Source organism: Astatotilapia calliptera, chromosome 14, assembly GCF_964374335.1.
Source record: "Astatotilapia calliptera chromosome 14, fAstCal68.1, whole genome shotgun sequence".
NCBI classification, from domain to species: Eukaryota; Metazoa; Chordata; class Actinopteri; order Cichliformes; family Cichlidae; genus Astatotilapia; species Astatotilapia calliptera.
The window spans coordinates 476,928-493,509 of record NC_137435.1 but is presented as its reverse complement, the minus strand read 5'-3'; the positions used below and the strand labels follow the sequence as shown (position 1 = coordinate 493,509).

At 44.1% G+C, this 16,582-nt stretch overlaps 1 protein-coding gene and 1 long non-coding RNA gene across 9 annotated transcripts; one reads left to right on the top strand and one right to left on the bottom strand.

Moving 5' to 3' along the window:
- Window positions 1-11,590: 11,590 nt before the first annotated feature.
- On the bottom strand, window positions 11,591-14,494 carry tsen34 (TSEN34 tRNA splicing endonuclease subunit). Of its 7 annotated transcripts, none has more exons than XM_080289156.1 (6): window positions 14,358-14,494; window positions 13,713-13,789; window positions 13,073-13,360; window positions 12,724-12,844; window positions 12,368-12,652; window positions 11,591-12,251 (listed from the first exon to the last, which is right to left on the bottom strand). In XM_080289156.1, the coding sequence occupies exons 3-6, from the start codon at window positions 13,349-13,351 to the stop codon at window positions 12,064-12,066; spliced, it is 873 nt and encodes a 290-aa protein (XP_080145282.1). In that variant the 5' UTR covers window positions 13,352-13,360; window positions 13,713-13,789; window positions 14,358-14,494; the 3' UTR covers window positions 11,591-12,063. The 7 variants fall into 7 exon arrangements, with proteins under 7 accessions (XP_080145282.1, XP_080145281.1, XP_080145286.1 ...); XM_080289155.1 differs by lacking the exon at window positions 14,358-14,494 and adding an exon at window positions 14,199-14,338; XM_080289160.1 differs by lacking the exon at window positions 14,358-14,494 and adding an exon at window positions 14,199-14,338 and having other exon boundaries at window positions 12,724-12,841.
- Window positions 14,397-16,185, top strand: LOC145420190 (uncharacterized). Of its 2 annotated transcripts, XR_013901489.1 has the most exons (3): window positions 14,397-14,534; window positions 15,393-15,561; window positions 15,754-16,185. It is a non-coding gene; the product is annotated as an uncharacterized LOC145420190 (long non-coding RNA). The 2 variants fall into 2 exon arrangements; XR_013901488.1 differs by lacking the exon at window positions 14,397-14,534 and having other exon boundaries at window positions 14,541-15,561.
- The last annotated feature ends 397 nt before the right edge of the window (window positions 16,186-16,582 follow it).

Sequence of the window (16,582 nt, the reverse complement as noted above, 5' to 3'; positions counted from 1 at the left end):
TGTGTTCCAGCCTGCGGCGCCAGCTGTGCACGAGTGTATCGTCCTCAAGTTGACTCTTGAGGCTCCTCTGTCTGCGGACAGCACGTGGTGACGGTGCTGGGGGTGGACCTTCGGGTTGTCGCCTCGCTCAGCCCTCCACTTCAGCAGGCGAGGCTGCCAGTCCCCCTCGGCTTCGGCTCTTCGGATGGACAGGTGTCATCCCTAGCTTGGCCTGCTACTGTAGGCTGTTCCCCTGGCGTGTTGCCCGCTTTGCCGGCTTACACGCCAGTCGGCCCTCGCTGTGGCGAGTGAGAGCTCTCCAGCCTGTAGCGCCATCTCTCTATCTGGCGTATTTCCCACATGTCATAGGTTTATGCGACCAGCTAGAGATCGCACGGTTACTGTGTAACCTGGGTCCTCTTAGGCTACGTTCACACTGCAGGCGAAAGCGCATCGAATTTCTATGCGACCCATATCCGATCATGGTGTGACAGTGTGAACGGCACAAATCCGATATTTTCAAATCCGACCTGGGTCACTTTCGTATGTGGTGCTGAATCCGATGTTTTAGAAAGCGACTGCTGTTTGATGGTTTTTTTTTTATTTTTATTTTTTTTATATAAACTTTATTTAACAAACAATGAGTATACAACATACGAACAGATGGGGACTTCCGGTGGCTCGTAGCACCGCATGGCCGCATAGAGAGTGACCTCCGGCACCAACCGTGTGTTTCCCCGGACTCGAGAGCTGTATTGGGGCTACACTGCCATTTTTCGACGCAAGAATGAGTGGGGATAAATCTAAAAAGGGAGGATACGGGCTACGAAACATTCTTGACTGTGAAATGGAGAAGGACGCCGCGGCTAGTGAGGCAAGCCTCGCATCGGGACAAGATGGCGACCGAGGAGAAGGTCTGGGTTGGCTTCGGGATGCTGTGTCGGAGTCTTACACGCCTCTCTGCAGCTTCTCTCCTCCTGCTACCCCCCCAAAAACCCATCTCCATAGAGACTGTGTCAGCTCCCAAACAGACAAAAAACAAACTAAAAACCAGCAACAAACAACTTAAACATAAACAATTACAAAGAAAGAACAATACAGTATCCACATCTGAACCAAAGAGTAAAACAGTGAAATGTGGATTATTAAATATTAGGTCTCTCTCCTCCAAGTCTCTGTTAGTACATGACTTAATAATTGATCAACAAATCGATTTACTCTGCCTTACAGAAACCTGGTTTTAGCAGGATGATTATGTTAGTTTAAATGAATCAACACCCCCGAGTCATTCTAACTACCAGAAACCTCGAAGCACAGGCCGAGGGGGGGCAGCAATTTTTCACACCAGCCTATTAATTAATGAAAGACCAAGACAGACTTTTAATTCATTTGAAAGCCTGATGCTTAGCCTCGTCCACCCCAGCTGTGAAACTCAGAAACCAGTCTGACTTGTTATCATCGTCCACCTGGGCCTTACACAGAGTTTCTGTCTGATTTCTCAGACTTTATATCTAATTTAGTTCTGAGCTCAGATAAAATAATTATTGTGGGTGATTTTAACATCCATGTAGATGCTAAAAATGACAGCCTCAACATGGCATTTAATCTGTTATTAGACTCAATTGGTTTCTCTCAAAATGTAAAAGAACCCACCCACCACTTTAATCACACTCTAGATCTTGTTTTAACATATGGCATCGAACCTGAACATTTAACAGTGTTTCCTGAAAACCCTCTCCTGTCTGATCATTTCCTGATAACATTTACATTTACAATAATTGATTACACAGCGGTGAAGAGTAGACTTTATCAAAGTAGATGTCTTTCTGAAAGCACTGTAACTAAGTTTAAGAATATAATCCACCCACTGTTATCATCTTCAATGCCCTGTACCAACACAGAGCAGAGCAGCTATCTGAACGCTGCTCCAACAGAGGTCGATTATCTTGTTAATAATTTCACCTCCTCACTACGTACGACTCTGGATACTGTAGCTCCTGTGAAAACTAAGGTCTCTAATCAGAAGTACCTGACTCCGTGGTATAATTCTCAAACACGTAGCCTAAAGCAGATGACTCGTAATCTGGAGAGGAAATGGCGTGTCACAAATTTAGAGGATCATCATTTAGCCTGGAGAAATAGTTTGCTGCTTTATAAGAAAGCCCTCCGCAAAGCCAGAACATCTTACTATTCATCACTGATTGAAGAAAATAAGAACAACCCCAGGTTTCTCTTCAGCTCTGTAGCCAGGCTGACAAACAGTCAGAGCTCTGTTGAGCCAACCATCCCTTTAACGTTAACTAGTAATGACTTCATGAACTTCTTCACAAATAAAATTTTTATCATTAGAGAAAAAATTACCAATAATCATCCCACAGATGTAATATTATCTACAGCTACTCTTAGTACCATTGATGTTAAGTTAGACTCTTTTTCTCCAATTGATCTTTCTGAGTTAACTTCAATAATTACTTCCTCCAAACCATCAACGTGTCTTTTAGACCCCATTCCTACAAAACTGCTCAAAGAAGTCCTGCCATTAATTAATGCTTCGATCTTAAATATGATCAACCTATCTCTAATGATCGGCTATGTACCACAGGCCTTCACGCTGGCTGTAGTTAAACCTTTACTCAAAAAGCATCTCTAGACCCAGCAGTCTTAGCTAATTATAGGCCAATCTCCAACCTTCCTTTCATATCAAACATCCTTGAAAGAGTAGTTGTCAAACAGCTAACAGATCATCTGCAGAGGTTTATTTGAAGAGTTTCAGTCAGGTTTCAGAGCTCATCACAGCACAGAAACAGCTTTAGTGAAGGTTACAAATGATCTTCTTATGGCCTCTGACAGTGGACTCATCTCTGTGCTTGTCCTGCTAGACCTCAGTGCAGCGTTCGATACTGTCGACCATAATATCCTATTAGAGCGATTAGAACATGCTGTAGGTATTACAGGTACTGCACTGCAGTGGTTTGTATCATATCTATCTAATAGACTCCAGTTTGTGCATGTAAATGGAGAGTCCTCTTCACACACTGAGGTTAATTATGGAGTTCCACAGGGTTCAGTGCTAGGACCAATTCTGTTTACATTATACATGCTTCCCTTAGGCAGTATCATTAGAAGACATAGCATACATTTACACTGCTATGCTGATGACACCCAGCTCTATCTGTCCATGAAGCCAGATAACACACACCAATGAGTTAAACTGCAGGAATGTCTTAAAGACATAAAGACCTGGATGGCCGCTAACTTTCTACTTCTTGATTCAGATCAAACTGAGGTTATTGTACTCGGCCCTGAAAACCTTAGAAATATGGTATCTAAGCAGATTCTTACTCTGGATGGCATTACCTTGGCCTCCAGTAACACTGTGAGGAACCTTGGAGTCATTTTTGACCAGGACATGTCCTTCAACGCACATATTAAACAAATATGTAAGATTGCGTTCTTCCATTTGTGCAACATCTCTAAAGTTAGAAATATCCTGTCTCAGAGTGACGCTGAAAAACTAGTTCATGCATTTATTACTTCCAGGCTGGACGACTGTAATTTATTATTATCAGGAAGTCCAAAAAACTCCCTTAAAGCCTTCAGCTGATCCAAAATGCTGCAGCAAGAGTCCTGACAGGGACTAGAAAGAGAGAGCAGATTTCTCCTGTTTTGGCTTCCTGTTAAGTCCAGAATTGAATTCAAAATCCTGCTCCTCACATACAAGGTCTTAAATAATCAGGCCCCATCTTATCTTAATGACCTTGTAGTACCATATCACCCTATTAGAGCGCTCCGCTCTCGCTCTGCAGGCCTACTTGTTGTTCCTAGAGTATTTAAAAGTAGAATGGGAGGCAGAGCCTTCAGTTTTCAGGCCCCTCTTCTGTGGAACCAGCTTCCAGTTTGGATTCAGGAGACAGACACTATCTCTACTTTCAAGATTAGGCTTCAAACTTTCCTTTTTGCTAAAGCATATAGTTAGGGCTGGACCAGGTGACCCTGAATCCTCCCTTAGTTATGCTGCAATAGACTTAGGCTGCCGGGGGATTCCCATGATGCATTGAGTTTTTCCTTTCCAGTCACCTTTCTCACTCACTATGTATTAACAGACCTCTCTGCATTGAATCATATCTGTTATTAACCTCTGTCTCTCTTCCACAGCATGTCTTTATCCTGTCTTCCTTCTCTCACCCCAACCGGTCGCAGCAAATTGCCCCGCCCCTCCCTAAGCCTGGTTCTGCCGGAGGTTTCTTCCTGTTAAAAGGGAGTTTTTCCTTCCCACTGTTGCCAAAGTGCTGCTCACAGGGGGTCATATGATTGTTGGGTTTTTCTCTGTATCTATGAAGCGCCTTGAGGCAACTTATGTTGTGATTTGGCACTATATAAATAAAATTGAATTGAATTGAATTGAATTATGAGTAGCGTACTGGTGGCCGAAATGGCTACATTGCGAACCGAATTGAAAAGTGACTTCAAAGCATTCGGTACGGAATTTCGGGAGGATATAAAGAAGCAAATGGCCGAACTCTCTAAGGAATTGAATCAAAGATTACACGAGATGGCAGATCAGGTGGAGGAAATGACTGGTCGGCTAAAGCACGTCGAGGACAACATGGCTGACTCGGAACGCTGGGACATTGGTGTTAGGGATACACTTGTGCAGCTGTTGGAAAATCAACGGGCGCTTCAGGAAAAGGTGTCCGATATGGAGGGCCGCGCTAGGCACAAAAACATCCGGATCTACGGCGTACCGGAAAACTCGGAGGGCTCGTCGGTGACTACCTTTGTCGAAAATCTGATCAAAGAACACCTAGGCGAAGATTTCGGCCCGGACCGTGCCCTCGGCATTGAGCGCGCACACCGCGCGTTGGGACCAAAACCACCCCCGAACGCCCCACCACGCTCAATAATAGTGCGCTTCCTCCGGTTCTCTGTTAAAGAAGAGATTCTCCACACGGCATGGAACAAAGGGGTACATATCCAAAACAAACGGGTGTATTTCGATCATGACTACTCCCTGGAAGTGCAGAAAAGGAGACGGGAATATATTCCAGTTAAGAAGGCTTTGAAGGACAACGGGATCCGCTTCCAGACACCACTAAGTAAGATGCGAGTGTTTTATGCGTCAGGCAATGTCCTATATAATACCGCGAGCCAAGCTGCCGAGGATTATGTTGTATTCCACATATCCACTTGATGGCTTATAATTTCTATAAAATGCTGTCACTAAATGTAAATGGCCTGAATAGCCCTATTAAAAGAAGCAAATTAATTGCCAAATTGAAAAAGGAGACAGTAGATTTGGCATATTGGCAAGAAACTCATCTAGATAATGCAGAACATGAGAAATTAAAAAAGATGGGTTTCAGACATACATTCTATTCATCGTATAGGGCCGGGAAAAAACGAGGAGTAGCTATCCTTATCTCAAATAAAATAAAATTTGAACATATATCTACTATAAGTGATAAGGAAGGTCGGTTTGTTTTAGTAAAAGGTAGAATAGAGAATAAGGCGGTCACACTATTAAATGTCTATGCAACCCCCGGGAAGCAACGCAAGCTTCTTTAAGAAGATATTTGATTTGATCTCTAAGGAAACGGTGGGAACTCTTATTTGTGCAGGAGATTTTAATTTACTGTTAAATCCCAGATTAGACTCAAATAATAGGGACAGGAAAAGCACGTCTGGAGGGAAACGGGTTAAAGGAATGTTAACGGAATTAGGGCTTATTGACGTGTGGCGATCTATCCATGGGTCAGCGTCAGGATTCACTTTTTACTCTGCTCGACACTCAGTGTATTCGAGGATAGATTACTGTTTTATGTTTAATAGGGATTTACACAGGATAAAAGATTGCAGAATAGGTCCAAGAGATGTCTCTGACCACAGTGGAATTTATATAACGTTACATTTGGACGGGACACGGAAGACAACTTTGTGGAGACTAAATACCGGTATGTTAAATGACCCCGCTTTTGTGAAACAAATGACAGCCGATCTTAACTTGTACCTGCAGGACAATAATGGAGAGACAAATCACAGTATTGTATGGGATGCAGCCAAAGCTGTCCTCAGAGGAAAAATAATTGCGTGGTCGACCATGATTAAAAAGAAAAAGTCACAAGAATTGTTACAACTGCAAAATAGATTAATGGCCTTGGAACAGTCAGGTCTAAAGGATAAAAATACTACAGTAACCCACCAGATCAGACCGATTAAGCAGGAGATAGATAAGATATTGAGCGAAGAAGTAGAGAAAAACATAAGATTCATGAAACAGAGGTATTATGAGGCGGGGCCTAAGGCGGCGAAGCAGTTGGCGTGGCGGATTAGAAAACAGCAACCTGAAAATAATATTTATAAGATTAGAGACCCGGTTGGTAACAATGTTGTAACTGACCTGGATAAAATTCAAAAAGCGTTTGAAAAGTATTACAAATCCTTATATAGTCAATCTACTCAGGGTGATGTAAATAAGATGACTGACTTTTTGAATTCCTTAGACCTGCCTACGATTGGTCGAGAAGCAAATAGTAAGTTAACGTCCTTAATATCTCGGGAAGAAATAATTAAAGCTATCTCCAGCCTTAAATCCAATAAATCACCAGGTACCGACGGGCTCCCTGCCGAATGGTACAAAACCATGAGGGAAAGCCTTCTTCCCCTGTTGGAAACTAGTTTTAACTATATTTTGAAAGGAGGTCTGGTACCTCCCTCTTGGAAGGAGGCCTTCATATCTGTTTTGCCAAAGGGGGGACAGGATAGACTAAACTGCAAATCTTATAGGCCGATAAGTGTCCTGAACTCAGACTATAAACTATACACAACTATTTTGGTGCGAAGAATGGATGCTGTAATGCCTTCTTTGATTGATGAAGACCAAACGGGTTTCTTGAAAAATAGACAAACCCACGATAATATTAGACGAGCTTTACACATCATCGAACACATTAATAATAAGAAAACAAGCTCAGTTATTCTTAGTTTAGATGCTGAAAAAGCATATGATTCAGTGAATTGGGACTTCCTCTTCCTAGTGATGAAAAGATTTGGTTTCTGTAGCGAGTTTATAAGATGTTTCCAAGCTCTTTATTCTTTCCCTACTGCCAGAATAAAAATTAACGGTAGCCTCTCCGATACTATTTTTTTAGAACGAGGATGTAGACAGGGGTGTCCAGCAAGCCCCTACCTCTTCAACTTGTTTATCGAACCTCTAGCCCAGGCTGTACGTCAGGAAGCATCGTTGAAAGGGATTGTAATAGGAGGGGACGAGTACAAGGTGTGTTTATATGCAGATGATGTCTTGGTGACAATCACGGATCCCAGCTCAGGTATACCAGTATTAATGGGGATGTTGGAAACATATGGCCTGTATTCAGGGTATGTCCTTAATGTCAAAAAAACTCAAGTTCTGTCATTTAATTTTTCTCCGGACCAGACACTACTGGCAAAATTCAAGTTTAATTGGGAGGCAACTGCTATCAAATATTTGGGAGTGTTTCTGCCTAGAGATCTGACACAACTGTATGATATTAATTACAGTCGTATTAATAGAGAAATATATAGCGATCTCAACATTTGGGCCTTGCTCCCTCTCGACCTTGGCAACAGGATACAGATAATTAAAATGAATATTCTCCCCAAACTACTCTTTTTCTTGCTTTACCTATTCAAATTCCAGAGAAGCAATTCAGGGAATGGAATAAGCAGATTTCGAGATTCATTTGGCTTAACAAAAGACCACGGGTGAAGTTCTCTACTTTGCAGGTGCCGAAAGACAAAGGGGGCTTGGCTCTACCTTCATTGAGGAATTACTACTTATCTGCTCAGCTGAGGTCCTTGGTGTGTTGGTGTAATCCATCTTTTTGTGCGAGGTGGAAGACGATTGAGATGTCTCTCTCAGACACGCCAATCCAGTCTAGACTTGGTCACGCAGCTTCTGATTTGGACGATACCTTGACGCCCAGCCACTGGGTCACTTTTACATTAAAAATATGGAGGGGAGTGGTCAAGCAGGCGCAACTCCAGGAAGAGATAAAACTTCTGAGGTGGCCAGCGTATGACCCTGATTTTTTACCTGCTTCCCACGATAGTAGATTTAAACAATGGGTGTGGCATGGAATCACTGCTGGGTGTTTGGTTATTGTAAAATCTAAAATTATGGCTTTTGATACCCTATGCAAGACTTACGATCTCGGGAAACAAGACTTTTTTTGATACTTGCAACTCCGTGACTATATTGGCAAAAGACTGAAGAGCTGTGTCCGTGGAGACTTCTCGATTGTTAATATTTTCATTGATGCTTATGACTCTGGGAGTAACAGAGCCTTGATAAGTAAACTGTATAAATGTCTGACTAAGCTCAAAGGGCACTCAACGATTTACATAAAGCAGAAATGGGAAAAAGAAATGGACATTGTGATTACAGAAGATGGGTGGGCACGGATCTGGGAGACACAGTTTACCACGACTAACTCCAACATGTGGCGGGACTTCTGCTGGAAGAACATTATACGCTATTTCATAACGCCTAAACAGAAGTCTAAATTCAGTGCTACACCTGCGTTTTGCTGGAGGAATTGTGGGGAAGTCGTGGCTGATTACGGTCATATATTCTGGTCCTGCCCACTCATACGACCCTTCTGGACGGAAGTTATAAAGATAATTACAGAGGTGTTGGGATTCCACGTGTCTTGTACATTTACCTCATTGTATCTGGGGTATTTTACAGATGATTTAGTTGCAGATGATGTTTACCTTCTGAAAGTTCTCTTGGCTTCTGCGAAGAAGGCCATAACAAAACGCTGGCTCTGTAGAGACCCTCCCACTGTAACACTTTTTACCTCTATAGTGGAAGACGTCAAATTGATGGAATGTATGACTTTCACTCTGCGACTGCAGGGAGATTTGGGAAGGAGACGGTGGAGAAAATGGCTGGACTTTACAGCTTGTGGCAGCACCCTTTGATGCATAGAATTAGTAATGCAGACTTGTTGACGTATGTATGTGTGGATGTGCAGATGTATGTACAGGTGTATGTTATCTTCCCATGACCTCATACTGTTTCTGTTTTTTCTTTTTCTATTTTATCTTGTTGCATAAAAATGTTCCTAAACAAATAAAAAGTGTCAAAACAAAAACAAAAACATACGAACAGATGAAGTATACAAAACAACAGAACATGAACACACAAAGCCAGGGGTAAAAGAAAAAGGTAACAATTATAAGAATACACGCAAAAATCCACATACACAAGTTGTTTTGAGAGCCTTTTTGTTGGTGGAGTCTGATATTGATTGTATGTACATTTCCACATCCTTAAAATAATGACAGAAATATGGTGTTTTGTTAGTAAACCTGCTGTTTGATGGTCATGTCGCATTAAATCCGTCTTTTACGTCACTGACACAAGACAGACGCCAATTATCAGCGGTGGAGCAGACATGGTGAACGCTTCCTGGACATCCATGGTAGATGTCAGTGAAACTGTTGGGAAGACAACGTGAACATTTTATTTGTTCTGTATAATCTGCAGATTCTGACAGAAATCTGCAGCTATCTTTTGAAGCACCGCTCCTCTAAAACAGCAACAAGGATCATTATTAGGTTATTTACATTATTATGTAAATAACAAAATAACTTAAAGCAAAAATTGGGAAATGTAAAGTCCGAAGTCTTTATATTAAGGCCATCAGTCAAACATTGTTTGCTCTGGGTCTAAACAGAGCGCGTTGTGTGTGACGTCTTCTTTTGCGCATGCGGCCGCTTTGAGCGTTCACACTAGAGCGCGTTTGCTGTCGCATTTTATTTGTAGTGTGAACGAGCAGACAAAAAAAATCAGATTTGATCAAAAAATCAGAATTGAGCATCAAGACCTGCAGAGTGAACGTAGCCTATCTCTCCACCATCAGGCTGCTGGGAGACGCGTTCTATCACCGGCGTGACGTCTGCACAACTGTTTTATACGTGAGCTGTGGGGCGTGGCCAGGCGTGCCGAAGCATCTTAAAGAAGTATCCACGCACCACGACCAAGGTACCCCGTACATATGGAATATGTAACAGTGTGGAGAGATAGTCTCTCACTAAGAGAACCAAGGTTACACAGTAACCGTGCAGTACGAGCCAATCAGGAGCCTAACCTGGTAACCACCTGAGTCAGAACATCATCGACAGTGAGATCAATAAATATTATTGATCCTCAGGTCATTGATGACTTCAGGGAGAGCTGCTGCGATTGGTTCTTATCATAAAGACTGTGACATCAAAGGTAGTTGTAAATTATTTCTAATACTCTGAAGAAGAAGAGAAGATTAAAAACATCTATAATTATTGATCATCACTGGATCCAGGTGATTGTTTGACATTCAGCTGCTGATAACAGAATGATGCGTGAAACAGAGACATACAGATGTGATCACTTTGGTGTGGGTGGGGTCAAGTGCACAGAGACTGATCAATACCTTCTCCTAGGGCTGCTCGATTATGGCAAAAATGATAATCACGATTATTTTCACTGACATTGAGATCTCGATTATTTGACGATATTTATTTAATAATAACAATGTGTTGAATAATGACTTTAAAAAATAATATGAAATAGTGTGCAAATACTGATAACAGTGCAAATGTTTGCAATATAAGAAATCAATGAAAAATGTAAACGTCTGTGTTTAGTGAACTTTGCAGTGTTGCTCTGTGGTGCAGCTACTGTAGCAAAGTTTACCCACTGTGTCTACTTGATCCACGTCTGACTGAACCCATAATGTTTCCACACCACTGAAGCTTTTTACCTCTTCAACCAACAGCAGTCACTCTCCTCTCCAAATAACTCCTGCTTAGCTTTCCGAGCTTCCCTCAGGTCCTCTTAATTGTTGTGACGCGTGTTCGAAATGCAGAGAGGTGCGCTCGATTTGCCACACGGAGCAGCGTGAGAGTAAAGCACGAGGGAGGGGCTAATAATCGGCTCAGTCATTTTTAATGATCGTTGAAAGCCCAGATTGTAATCGTGATTAAAATTCAATTAATTGAGGAGCCTCCCAGAGCTTTTTATTATTATAAACTTTGCAGTAAATTTGGGTGTGTTTGATTTTCTCTCGGCTCTGATCCTTGTTGGCGTCGTTACCTTTTATCACGTCTGTTCATGCACAGATATCCTCGTGTTGGTGTTGTTCCCACATCATCATAATAAATGTTGTTCCAGGTTCAACATTGCAACTGACCAATCACATTGTTGTGACGTCATACTTTTGTGACTTCGGAAAAAACGCTGAAAAAAAAAAAAAAAAAATCTACTGAACTTGCGAGAAACCGCCGCTGTCGCCGATCCAGCAGCTGTAATTCTTTGCATTTCAGGATACTGTTCTTTAATAAACCGTAAGCATTACACATGCTGTCCTTGCAACACTGGAATGTCATAAATGAATCAATTGCTTGGCTTGCAAAAGTATGACATCACAACAATGTGATTGGTCAGTTGCAATGTTGAACCTGGGACAACATTTATTATGATGATGTGGGAACAACACGAGGATATCAGATCATCCTCTGTTCAGTGTCACTGCCTCGTGTGGCTCGTGTTCACAGCAGGTCTGCCGGTCAGGGCAGAAATCACAGATCAATGCCACATCACTTTTATTTCAACACAATGACTCACTGAGAAAATACAATCTTTGAAAAAAGGAGAGCTGTCCTTTGTTTCCTCGCACTGACACTAATGAAAAGAAATAAAGAAGTGGGCGGGGTTTGTCGGGGCCCTTTCACCTCCAGCACGCTGCTTTAAGACAAAGTTGTCGAACGGCTCGGAGGTCAGAGCTGGACTCGGCTGCACGGCAGGCTTCATCAGAGAAACCGCGTGGATGAGTCTGAGCTGCAGAGAGCTGTCTCTGTGACGCTCGCCACGCAGAAACAAAGAGCAGACCAATCACGCTCTACTGTCCTTTAGAGGCCGCGGCCCTGCTCCGTCCTGTCAGTCACATGACCTCCTGCAGTTGTTCTTCAGCCTCAAACTTACAGAAACAGGTTTTAGATGCAGGATGCGGACCTGCCTTAACATGGGCCGGCGGGCGCCGTCTGTCCTGTCCCCCGGGTTTAAATCATCCCGCTCCACTGAAGCGACGTGTAGCAGACCCTGGCGTCTGGCCCCGGCGAACACAGAAGGACCGTCTTCTTCACGTTGGATCCCAGACGAGCCACGGCGAGGACATCCAGCAAACACACGGACTCATCCAGAGACACACAGACGGCGATAAAGTGAGCGTGGAACCGCAGAGGGTCACCTGACGAGACATGACCGCACAGAGTCAGCAGCAGCCTGACATCACTGACGTCAGCAGTGATGTCAGGCTGTCAGCCTCAGGAATCATTCTGGTCAGGTGTTGAGCTCCTCACTCACCTGGATACACCAGGAAGTCTCCTCCAAACTTTCCTGCTGAGGTCAGGTAGAAGCCCCGCCCCCGTAGGTCTCTGAACACCTGGTACCTGGCGTCACAGCGGGGCTCAGCCCCAGTTGGCCCGTAGGCCTGCAGGAAGGCTCGAGCTTCAGGACAGTAACTTAGCCCCGCCCTCGCCGTGCTCAGCTGGACTGCCATTGCTGACTGCGGGAAGGTGAAGTTCTGGTCCAGAGCCTGCAGGCGGCGCCGCAGGGCTTCATCTGCACTTGTAGCGCCAGACTCTGCACCTGAGAGGACGGGCACCGTGAGCGCAGCCGCCAGGTACAGAATGCAGAAACCTTATCACGGCAACACTCACCTGTCATAGCTCGGAGCAGCGCCAACTTCCTGTCCTCCAGTGCGAGGACGCTCTGCTCCTCAAAGCTCCTCTTCTCCTCCTCCTCGTGCTTCTGACGGAGCTCCGCCCCCCCCCAATCCTGCTGAGAACAACAACAACACATCAAACACACAGGACGCTCGGCCTTGCAGTTCCTATGACAACCAGCAGTGAGTCCGTGCCACAGAGTCCCGTGTTAAAATAAACATGTCTGCAGCCTGGCACGCTAACTGTACGTACAGGGTGACAGTGACCTCGGAACAGCCAACATGGCGGCCAGCTTAATGAGGTGCCACGATGAGCGCCAGCACCTCTAACGACCCGCTCTGACCTGGCAGCGGTCCGGCAGGGCTGCAGCGGCGCGGCGCTCCCTCAGCAGCCCCTCCTCCTCCGGCAGCAGCAGCAGCGGTCGACCCAGGCGCCCGTTCTGTCGGGGCGTTCGGGGCAGCGACCCCAGGAGTGCCCCCACCAGGCCTTGAGCCCTAACAGCCCTCAGGTCCTGCATCCTCCACACCAACGGGGCGGAGTCACACAAACTCACTCCCACAGCTGGGGCGGCGTACTCTTCCTCAGAGCCCAGACGCCGCTCCCCGCAGGACAGCGCCTCCATCAGGACGACCTGTGGAGACAGAGGACTCAGTCAGCTGACGTGTGAGAGTCACACACACAGCCTCTGCAGGAGGATCAAATGATGGCGAGCTGCTAGAAAAACTTTATTCCACAAAAGAACAAAGTCCAAGTGCAGCAGCTACCTCAGTCGCACACAGATTACATGAAATACATACAGCACACAACGTTTCACAACTTGTTGTCCTGATGTGGTCCGGATAAAACGCCGTTCCAAAACCACTGGGATCACTTTTTATAGTCTGACATAAACGTGTGCAGTGTGAGCACGCCAGAACAAAGGAACAGACTCGTGTGTGGCATCACAGTTTGACTGTTTTAAGGAAACCTATGGTAGGACACACCTGTGGACACGTTTAAAGGACACGTCCTTCTTCCAGGTAATACCAGAGACGAGGCGATTCCAACAGAAGACTTCCTCCTGGAACAGAGCTCTGACCTCTTCATCACAGTTTCAACAACATCAGAATTACAGACAAAGAAACAAAAGCTCCAGTTTATGAAGATGACATCACACATGCTTGTAGGAAGCTGAGTAATAATAAATGTGTTGTTTAGAGAGGAGGAAGACAGCAGCGTTCTCATAAGAGTTCATCATTGAAGAGTTCTTTATAAAAATCTTCAGCCTTATCTTTGCTTTTTCACTGCAGAAGATTTCTTTGATTTTTGAGCTGAAGAGTCAAGGATCCATTCCCAGCTCTACAGCTCACCTGGAGATGCCCGCTGCCTCTCAGAGACCGAGCTCAATGAGCACCGGCTGAAACTGAAGTTTAATGAGCCTCGTCTTTGTTGGTCTTTAGTGAGAACGATACCGAACAATCAAATCTCACCTTTATTGACGTGAAGACAGAGACCTGCTGCTCCGTAGGAGACGTGAAGTGTTTTAATAGCTAAATGAAATTTGGCTCCAAACTTGTATCGTCTGCTGACTGACACTCTCCGAGCCGACAAACAGCTGAGGAACCAGCCGACTGAGCATGCGCACTTACGGTCCGATCCGAGGCTCACTCCGACTCTCCGGTCCGTCAGCCGATCCAATCCCCGAGCTCACGAGGGAGCGCCTGGTCGCGACCTGCCGTAAACTGCTGCGGCTGTAGCTGTTGTCAGTGGGCGGACCGGAAACACGAGCGCTTAGACCGGAAGAAGCAGCGCAACTGCCGGGTCACGTGAGTTCCCTGCTCTTTCCTCTGAAAGTGTTTTTAGTTGAACAGTGTAAGAAGTAAAAATGAATTAACACAAGGGGACTTAAAGACTCAATTAAGCGCAAAGCTGTTTTTCTGTTCTGGGGCAACAGGCAAATTGTTTTTTCCCCAGGAAACTCATTCTGAGGAAGCTGATGTGAAATTTTGGTCACAACAATGGGGAGATAAATTTTTTTAGTCATGGTACAAACAGGTCGGCTATTTGCTTCAACAGATGTCCTGGTAGGCTTTTGTGCAACATGGCAGACAAAAATGGACATTGGGTTGCCTGTGTGTTAAATACCGATAATACTCTGATTATTTTGGTTAATGTTTATGGATACAACAATGATCAAGAGAATAAGAACCTGCTGCATCAAATTTCTACAGTTATAAAGGAACTTTACACCAAATTCCCTACTGATTATATAGTAGTTGGAGGTGATTCAATGTGACTCCTGATGAATGGTTGGATAGATGGCCTTCAAAATTTTCAAGAGAACATAAAAACCCAATATTTGAAAATTTCGCTAATGATACTAAATTAATAGATGTGTGGAGATTGTTAAACAAAGATGTAAAACAATTCACCTGGCACAAACCTAATGGTCAAAGCAGGTCACGTATTGATTATTGGTTGGTATCCAACTCAATTTTACAATATGTTAAGGAAACAGTCATCTCTAACAGTCCAAGTTTAAGTTTAATTTCAACATTTTGTTTTGTTGTAAAGGGTGACAGGGCTTGGCTTCCTTTTGGTAGTGGACCATTGATCAGGAAGCCAAGCCCTATATATATGATACAATCTCACTGCACTTAGCCTAATCCTTCATTGCCCTGAAGAATTCTGTGGTGTACGGACCTCCTCTCCAAGGAAAGAAAATGCAGAGAAGACTCACCACTCAGCAGGCCTTGGAAATGATCCTGAGGGAAGTCGACCCTTGTGACTCGGATGGAGAAGACCTAGGAGTTCAGCCGGATTCGGACTCAGAGCTGTCTGATCAGTCTTCCGGTTAGTTTCATTTCATGTTATTTCCTATTTCATTTCAAACAAGTAAGTGGATGTAGTTAGTAAGTAAGATATTTCAGACATTATTCTGATACAGAGGAGGAGATACTGGAATTATAATTAGTATCTATGCATGCATTTGTGATTTTGTTTGACCTTCCCATTGCTCACAATTTGAATTTGTTCACACTGCAGATGAGGAGACTGCTTCTCCACCGAAAAAGAGAGCTTGTTTGGGGACTGAGACAGCGAAAGATGGCACAGTGTGGCGTGAAGAACAGGTGGGGGCCCGTCTCCCTTTCACCCCGATAGAAGCGTACGCTGCAGATGGAGAGCCAACGGCTAAGGCCAGGAGAAGGATCTCGAGTCGCCTTCAGAGCTTCCTGTGTTTCATCACTCTTGACATGCTTCATAGCATTCAAGAATGGACTATTCAACATGCACAGCAAACGGAGCATGTTCATTGGTTCATGGACCTCCCATGGATACCATGGCAGTGCCAGGATTGTGAGTGATTGCTGAAAATGTTGAAATGTACTCACTCACTTTTTATTATTATTTGTAAATATGTGTACAAATGGTTGGTTTTTTGTACTGTTTTTATCAATAAATCTCAGCAACAAAGGACATACACCCATGTGTGTTGATTTCTCCCTAAGATGGCAAACTGAAACACTCCAAGTTGGTGACTTTTGGAGATTTATTTCCCTGGATGATTGAGAATGCATCAAGATGAAACACAAAAGGAAGTGCACAGCTTTTAGCAGCTCCCCCACGCCCTCAATCACCCCCCCCCCCACTCCCCTCCCTCCAGAATTCCCAGATAACGACCTAATATACATATGAATGACTAGCCAATTTAGCTTCCACTTGGCTGAAGCTAAAGCTTAGCTAAAAGCCTACCAGCCTGTTAGAGCCATTATTCGCCATTATTCTAAGACTACACTACACTAAAACAACACATTTAAGGATTATTGGAAATTTAACTCTCAGCTGCTGAGAAATGAGGAGTATTGTAATTCTA